Raw genomic sequence first — 8,585 nt, forward strand, 5'->3', positions numbered from 1 at the left:
TGTTGTTCCGGCGAGCGGCCGGCCGGGCGGGGCCCTCGTCCGTTTGACTTGCGCAAAAGCAAAAGCCTCCGTCCCTCCATGGCGAGAGCGAGACCACCGCATAGAGTAGACGGGTTAGAAAAACAGAGGGAGAGATTCCCCCTACGAGGAGGAGGAGGAGACGCACGCAGCAGCGAGACGATGCGTGTCGTGTACAGCTTGTTTTTACATTTGTTTATGTCCTAGTGGCTGCGGCTGCCTGTTGCAGTGGGCGCCGGCCGGTGGCTTTCGCTTTTGCCAAGGTCAGCCATGGATTCCTTCCGCTCCCCTCCGCTCCTCTCCTCCTCTCCTCGCGCGCAGCAGCCGAGCTGGAACTGAGACTGAGCTGAGCATATGTGCGTGTGCACCGAGCTATACTAGTGGAGTATTATCAGGAGGTAATAGCACGGCAGGTCCATGAACTTGCCTTGCATGTGATACTTTGGTCCTTAAACTTGCAAAAGCTAACTATCTACTCCTCAAACTTGTCTCAGATGTGCATGTTTAGTCCTGGGTCAATCAGAGCAGCCAAGTGGAGCTAGCCGGACCGGACCGGTCGCCGCTCGCCATTTTGCAGATACCCCCCTGACGTTTTGCCAAATAAACCGATGGCCTCGCTCCTTGCCTGCACCTAGAGGGGCCGCGCGCGGCCACGACGCCCTGGCTGTTCCTGTTCGGGGATCGAGGCGAACGGTGGCTGGGGTGCGTCCGCCGCCGCCACGGCCGTGCACGCGCTCGACGCGCACCGGTGACGCAGGGTCGGGGCGGCCCCGCTCAAAGGTAGGTTCTTGTTCTCCATCGTGGGCGTCGGGGACGAGCTCTACGTTGTCGACGGCCGCTCCGAGGGGTCGAGCGCCGACTCTGTCAAGACCAAGACGTAGAAGGTAGTCATTGTGTCCAGCCCCCTCATCGGCGCGACCGGCCCGGTCACGGCCGGTGCTGGAGGCGTTTGAGATGTCCGCCAGTCGCAGCTTTGTGCACGCCCGCGTCGAGAAGCATATCCGGCGCGCCAACACCGGCGGCAAGTTCCGGCTGGGAGGCACCTCCGCCGTGTACGAGGACCCGCATGGGCTCTCACTCCGGTGGCTCCGTCTCAGGGATGTACTGAACGAGGACACCGATTCCACTGGCCCAGCTCACGGTCACGGCAAGGTTGCCAAGCAAGAGAAACAGCCAGCTCAGGCAAGGCAAGCTCTTATCGCTGTGGGTGGCCGAGGGCCATGGGACGAGCCCCTCGTGTCCGGCGAGATATACAATCCGATGATCGACAAATGGGTTGAGATCGCCTGGTTCCCCACCGACGTCGGCCTGGCATGCTCCGGCGCCGTCTGCGGCGACACGTTCTACGTCTACTTCGAGTCCGACACGCTCGTCGCCTACCATCTCGACGCCGGCTCATGGTCCGTCGTCCAGACGTCCCGGCCGCCGCCACGGCTCCGAGACTACACGCCGGCGCTGGTCTGCTGCGCGTCCAGGCTGTTCATGCTCTGCGTCTCGTGGTGTGACCCGGCGAATCAAAGGGACAAGGTGGTGCGGAAGGTGTTCGAGATGAACCTCGGCTCGACACCGCTGCTCCAGTGGACCGAGGCGTCCGCACACCCGGACGCACCCATGGATTCCAACAGTGTTCGCCGCCGGCCAGGACAGGATCAACTTGTAGAGATGTTCAGAATCTTCGACAAGATCCTCGACTTCGCGACGGCTTGCCGGGTCTCGGGCAGCGAGCAGAGCTGGAGCCACATCGCCCGGGAGAACGCGGCCGCCATGTCCTGCCCGTTGAAATCCTTGGCCGTGCTGCTTCTCTGAAGATCGCCGATGTGTACTCTGTTTTTCTTTTCCACTTACACTGATGATTTGTTTGTTGCCATGAGCTGTTGATTGATGTGCAGCTCGGTAAAGCCATTCCATTGCATTGCATTGCATTGCCTGCTGTGATTGTTCATGCTGAGTTTGTTCAATATGATTTGAAGAGAGAGAGAGAGAGAGAGAGAGAGAGAGAGAGATTGTTCAGAGACGAAGAGCAGCAGCGTCCAAGAGGTGTGCGAGGATCAGCTGTCCGACATTAGCAGCCAGGCGGCGTCTAACAACGAGGCATCCAACACCTCCTCCCGCCCCAAGCTCGCCCTCGACCTGTCGCTCACCGTCACCGCCGCCGACACCACCACCGCAAAGTCGAGCACCACCGACAGGACCGGCGGCGGGTGTTCACGTGCAACTACTGCCAGGGGAAGTTCTTCAGCTCGCAGGCGCTGGGCGGGCACCAGAACGCGCACCGGCTGGAGCGCACGCTGGCCCGGCGTGCGGTGCACCAGCTCGAGGCCTACCCCTACGGCTACGCCGATGTGGCCTCCCTCCAGCTCTATGGCTTGCCCGTGCTGTACCCCATCGGCATCAAGGCGCACGCGCCGGTGCACCCCGCGGCGGCGCAGGCGGAGCGGCAGCAACAGGAAGCCGCCTCCCTCGCCGCGCCGGCGCGCGCGCGGGCATTGCTGGGCCCGATGCCGTTCCTCATGGGCGGCGACGAGGAGGTCAGCTTCGGGTGCCCCGACAGCTTCAGGCCACCACCGCCGGGCGCCAGTGTGCTCCCTCTCCTCCACTCCGGCCACAAACAGGGGCTTGGGCAGCAGCGGCAAGCCGATGAGGAGCCTGACCTGACGCTTTAGGTGATATCCTTTGACAGCCACGAGGTATACTGCGGGTTGAAATCGACAGAAGGCAGGGGGCTAAATGCAAAATGCACGGCGCTGACCGGCTCGGCCGAGCTGGCTCCATATGGCTGTATCTGATTCGTCCATGTTAATTTTGCACCTTTAGAACAAGTTCGAGAACTAGATAGTTAGCTTTTGCAAGTTTAAGGACCAAAGTATCACATGCAAGACAAGTTCAAGGACCTGCCGTGCTATTACCTCTATTATCATAGATAAGATAGGCAGGAGGGAGGACCTGATTGCAATATGAAATGCGTGCAGTGACACAGGTGCTGCTTTCTTGTTTCTCTCACTCTCCTCCTCGTCTGTTTGGTCGCATGCTTTTGGAGCCACTTGGCCAACCTGTTGTTGGGTCTTGGCTCCCACGGTCCCTCCCTCCCATGCATGCATGAGCCTATATCTTTGTATTGCCAACCGTAAAATGTTTTCAAGGAACTATTGCATGTAAAACGCACGTAGTACTATGTACGATACGCTCCGTGCATGGCTCTGGGACCTAGATGCTATTGCCATGTGCACCATTATAGATTACACTGGTCACCACGACATACTCTGGGTATGGTCATAGATGCCTTCCCGCTGAGTGCTCACGCTGCCTGCGTGACTCGGCCATGCACCCCCATGCAGACGAGACCAACGGACGTACGAACCGGTTACGATGGCAGATGCAATTGAAACCCACCGCCGTAGCAGCTACAGTAGTAGGTACGTACGTGAGCGGGTGGCTGGTGAAGACCTGCAAGGATCCCGAGCTGGCAAGGTCAAGGTACCGCGCTCGGTGGATCGTAGCTTGCTGTACCACCTAGTTCCAGCGGCTAGGAGTACAAAATACGGTCAGGCACGCATGGGGCAGTGCGTACGGGGATTGCATGGAGGCTCAAGGACGACAACGAACGGCGCTCTGCCTGTGTCGTGACATGGATGGAACGCGGAGCGGTGCACTAAGGTCTAAGGCCAACTTCACCGCGCGACCCCATCCTGTCGGGCACCGTTCAATTGAGATAAAAGGAACAAAGCAGGCGGCCCAGCGCGCGGGAGCAAACGGACTTTCGTCCGTTTTGTGTCCGCTTTTGACCCCTCCCCGGCCAAGTTTGCGCCGCTTTTGAGGCGAAACGGACACCACGCGGACGCGCCGGCCGTCTGCGCGTGTCCTCCACTAGCCCGCCCGTCGGTGGCACAGGACGGGCCTTTTTCTATCCGCTCCCTCCCTCCGGCTGCACCTCACTCCACTCTTCTCCACTCTTCCCCACTCTTTCCCTCGCCGTCGCCGCCGCCGCCGCTGCCATTGCAGCCGTGCAGCTCGGCCGCGCGCTCGCCCAGCCCCTTTCCCTCGGCGCCGCCGAGCTACCCAACCACGGCCACCTGGTTTGCACACCCGCCGGCCGGATTTGGGGCGGATCCGGTCGGTCTTGAGCTCGCCCGGCTGTGGGAGGCTGGGCTGCGCCATGGACTGGCCGGGCACCTCGCCGGAAGGCCCTGGCAGGGCCGCAAGGCCACATGCAGGCAGTGGCTCCTCCTCTAGCCGCTCGGATCTGCACCGTCGGTGGTTCGCCGACAGATACGCGAATGGCGGCCGGCCAGGCTCGGTGCTTGCCCAAAAGCTCGTCGGCGCACCGTTGCCACTCATTAAGTGCGACCACTGCCCAAGGATGGTCGTGCGCCGTCTACAACGCCGGAACATCCCGGATGGGTGTTCATCAAGTGCTTAAACGATGGGGTATGTGCTCTTTTTAGCTTCGGTTTGTGCTCTCGGATTATACTAGTTGTGCTAACTTCAAATTTTATTGTGTAAAATGGATGCAAGTTTTGGTATTGGGAAGAATAGTACATCGATATATTGATAGAGCGAAATTTAATACATGTTCGTGCACTTTTAGCTAGCATAGAGGCTGTAGATGAGACAAGTGCACTTGTTGCTAGATTAGAGGCTAGATACGAGACTAGGTGTGAGGAAGCAGCATCGACTTCTGGCTTGAAGAAGAAAGGAGGGTGCAACATCGAGCCTCCTCCACAGATCAACAATGAGTGCATCGAGAAGGCCCTAACCCAACTCAAGGGAGCAGTTATGGAAGTTGGGTATCTTCTAAAATGTATTCTTGTGGTTGTTATTTTCTTTGGCCTTGCTTTACTAGTCAAAATGTAATGATGTATTGTCATGTACCAAAAATGAATGATAAAAAAAAGTTAAGGACTTGCAAAGAAAAATGCACGCGGACAGGATGCGGCCGGGATGCGTCTGCGCGTTGGGCGCACGGCCACCGCATCCCAAGACACGTCCGGACACGACCCCATTGCCCTACCCAAACGAACAGAATCCGAACAAAACGGACGTCCGTTTGTGGTCGTGCAGTGGAGTTGGCCTAACTATATATGTCGAGACTTAGGCCTTGTTCGGCAACCCTCCGCTCCTTCAGCGCGGAGCGAAGCGCGCGGAGTGGCCCTTCAGCGACTCTCAAAATTTGAACTGGATGCTGCTCCGTTCCAGAACGGAGTTGGAGCGGGGAGAGAGTCCGAGCAGGCTCTTAAAATCGGTGCATGCACGGACCGGTCGTGACATGGACGGTCGGGCTCGCTCGGTGCATTGCTTCTGCCATCCTTGCTTCTTGCGGTGGCCAGTCAGAGTCAATACACACCCCACGCATGCACGGCATTATTTGCTGTGGTGCCACTAATGCTCGCGTAATTGCGGCCGTGCTGTTGTACTGCCCGCTGTACAATGTCACGTGGTGGCATTCAGAGAGAGCTGCGTACTGCGATCGGTTTTGATCGGAACGTGCTGACGACGGAGAGCACGTACAGCACATGTATTCAAGTAAGTAGGATCATACGCCCAGAGGATTGGAGGAGAGGTGCTCAAACGCAGCCTGGGAGAGACTGTGCACTCGTGGTCCGATCAGTACGTAGCTACAAGTCTAGAGTAGTTTAATGAAGGTATATACGCTAGCTAAGCACCATTTAGTATCCCAGTACTGCCATACTACTGCACAGTTGGTTGAACCCACCGTGCGCGTCCCCGTTGGCATAGCCCGGCGAGAGCAATCCTCATGGCTGCGGCGACGGAGAGCCGCCGCCTTGCTAGCCCCAGGGCGCGTACTGGGCGTGGCTGCCGGGTGGATTCATCATCCCGCGCGAGTCGCCTCGGCCTCGGCTTGGTCCGCCGATGCGGCAGCCGCAGCCGCGCGCGCCGCGTTGTCGCGGGCCTTCTTGGCGATGGCCCTGTTCCGCCGGTCGGCGGTGACAGCCTCCAGTCGCTGAACTTCCGCCCTCCACTCGGCGTTTGACATGCCTGGTGGCTTGGACGGCGGCGTCCTCGGCTTCCTCTGCTTCGGCTGGGCGACGGAGGTGGTCGCGGTTGCCGCCGCGCGGGGGACGACGTACTTCTTCGGTGGCATGGCGGCCGGCTGGGAGGCGAGCGGGAGGGAGATTGGCGGGAGGAAAGGAGAAAATGGGAGGGAAGTGGGGGAAAAGCGGGAAGAAACGGCGGGAATAGGCGCTGGACTCGCCGACAGGGCAGACCCACGCGCCCTTTTCGCTTGTGCCGGCGCCCCAGGCGCCCCCCAGGGCGTCGGGTTCTGCCTGGGTCCGTCGGCACCAGTTTCGGCCCGAGCCGGCGAAAAACGGGCTTCTGGAGGCGACTGGGCCGTTTTTTCAGCGCCGGCGCGGCAAAAACGCCTGGGGAGGGCCTGTTGGGGGCGCGGCTAGAGATGCTCTAATACACGAATGATTTTGCAAAAAAAAACAGTGATGCACAAAGCCTTTTATTAATTATTTTAAAGTTCATTATTCGATCACAATAAACTTTACAAAAAAACGGCCACACATGACTACTGCAAGGGCAAAATAAAAAGGAAAACATAGTAAAAAGAGTCTAATGTATCAGAAATTATGTTAGCAGAACGCCAACCAAATCGGTTGAACAAATCCCGAGAGAACATCTTCCTTCGGTTGCACCCAAAGAACATGGGCGTCTCCTCCTGTCGTGATTCTAATTCCGGGGGGAGACGGAGAGGGAGAGGGAGAGAGAGAAAGAGAGGGGGGAGGGACGGCATAAAAATAAGCTTTATACGAACTTGTGATATGGAATAAATAAAAGCGACGGACTGCATAATAAAATTATTTATCACAAGCGGTAATATAAAGTGACGTTATTTTGCAATAAGATTTTGTGCATCCAACCATAAAAGTGCATGACAACCTCTGCTTCCCTCTGCGAAGGGCCTATCTTTTATTTTATCTTCTACCCTTATACAAGAGTCATGGTGACCATCACCTTTCCTTTTTACACTTTTTCCTTTGGCAAGCACTATGTGTTGGAGAGAACCAGATATATATATATATATATATATCCACTCGGATGTAGGTTTCATAAAGTATTATTGTTGACATTACCCTTGAGGTAAAAGGTTGGAAGGCGAAACTATGAGCCCCTATCTTTCTCTGTGTCCGGTTGAAGCTTTGAACACACAAGTATCGCGTGAGGGTTAGCAATTGTGAAAGGTTAAATGATAGTTGAGTATGTGGACTTGCTGAAAAGATCTTATATTGACTCTTTCCGATGTTATGATAAATTGCAATTGTTTCAATGACTGAGATCATAGTTTGTTAGTTTTCAATGAAGTTTTTGATTCATGCATTACCTTGTGAACGAATTGTTACTTTAGCATCAGAGATTAGATGGCAATATATGTTGCTGTTCTAAAGATGATCATGATGCCCTCATGTCCGTATTTTATTTTATCGACGCCTCTATATCTAAACATGTGGACATATTTTTCGATATCGGCTTTCGCTTGAGGACAAGCGAGGTTTAAGCTTGGGGGAGTTGATACGTCCATTTTGCATCATGCTTTTATATCAATGTTTATTGCATTATGGGCTGTTATCACATGTTATATTACAATACTTATGCCTTTCTCTCTTATTTTATAAGATTTACATGAAGAGGGAGAATGCCGGCAGCTAGAATTCTGTACTGGAAAAGGAGCAAATATTAGAGACCCATTCTGCACAACTCCAAAAGTCCTGAAACTTCACGGAGAATATTTTTGGATTATATAAAAAATATTGGGCGAAGAAAGCACTAGAGGGGGGCCACCTGCCATCCACAAGGATGGGGGGCGCACCCCCTGTCTTGTGGGCCACCTGGTAGGCCCCCGACGTCCATCTTCTGCTATATGTTGTGTTTTGACCTGAAAAAAATCAGAAGGAAGCTTTAGGGACGAAGCGCCGCCGTCTCGAGGCGGAACTTGGGCAGAACCAATCTTGGGCTCCCGCGGAGCTGTTCTGCCGGGGGAACTTCCCTCTGGGAGGGGGAAATCATCGCCATCGTCACCACTAATGATCCTCTCATCGAGAGGGGGTCAATCTCCATCAACATCTTCACCAGCACCATCTCCTCTCAAATCCTAGTTCATCTCTTGTATCCGATCTTTGTCTCAAAACCTCAGATTGGTACCTGTGGGTTGATAGTAGTGTTGATTACTCCTTGTAGTTGATGCTAGTTGGTTTATTCGGTGAAAGATCATATGTTCAGATCCTTAATGATAATTAATACTCCTCTAATTATGAACATGAATATGCTTTGTGAGTAGTTACGTTTGTTTCTGAGGACATGAGAGAGAGAAGTCTTGTTATAAGTAATCATGTGAATTTGGTATTCGTTCAATGTTTTTGATGAGATGTATGTTGTCTTTCCTCTAGTGGTGTTATGTGAACGTCGACTACATGACACTTCACCATTGTTTGGGCCTAGGGGGAGGCAGTGGGAAGTAATAAGTAGATGATGGGTTGCTAGAGTGGCAAAAGCTTAAACCCTAGTTTATGCGTTGCTTCGTAAGGGGTTGATTTGGATCAACATTT

General features: G+C 54.7%; 1 protein-coding gene and 1 pseudogene across 1 annotated transcript; both read left to right on the forward strand.

The window, feature by feature from the left end:
* Positions 1–558: 558 nt before the first annotated feature.
* On the forward strand, positions 559–2,041 carry LOC120974478 (F-box/kelch-repeat protein At5g42350-like). The gene has a single exon (XM_040400952.3). The coding sequence runs from the start codon at positions 973–975 to the stop codon at positions 1,822–1,824; it is 852 nt and encodes a 283-aa protein (XP_040256886.1). The 5' UTR covers positions 559–972; the 3' UTR covers positions 1,825–2,041.
* On the forward strand, positions 1,834–2,806 carry LOC109784967 (uncharacterized; annotated as a pseudogene).
* Positions 2,807–8,585: the final 5,779 nt, after the last annotated feature.

This window comes from Aegilops tauschii, chromosome 2 (genome assembly GCF_002575655.3).
Source record: "Aegilops tauschii subsp. strangulata cultivar AL8/78 chromosome 2, Aet v6.0, whole genome shotgun sequence".
NCBI classification, from domain to species: Eukaryota; Viridiplantae; Streptophyta; class Magnoliopsida; order Poales; family Poaceae; genus Aegilops; species Aegilops tauschii.

Coding starts and splice junctions, on each gene's coding strand:
- LOC120974478 (XM_040400952.3), top strand. CDS start 973: ATGTCCGCCAGTCGCAGCTTTGTGCACGCCCGCGTCGAGAAGCATATC.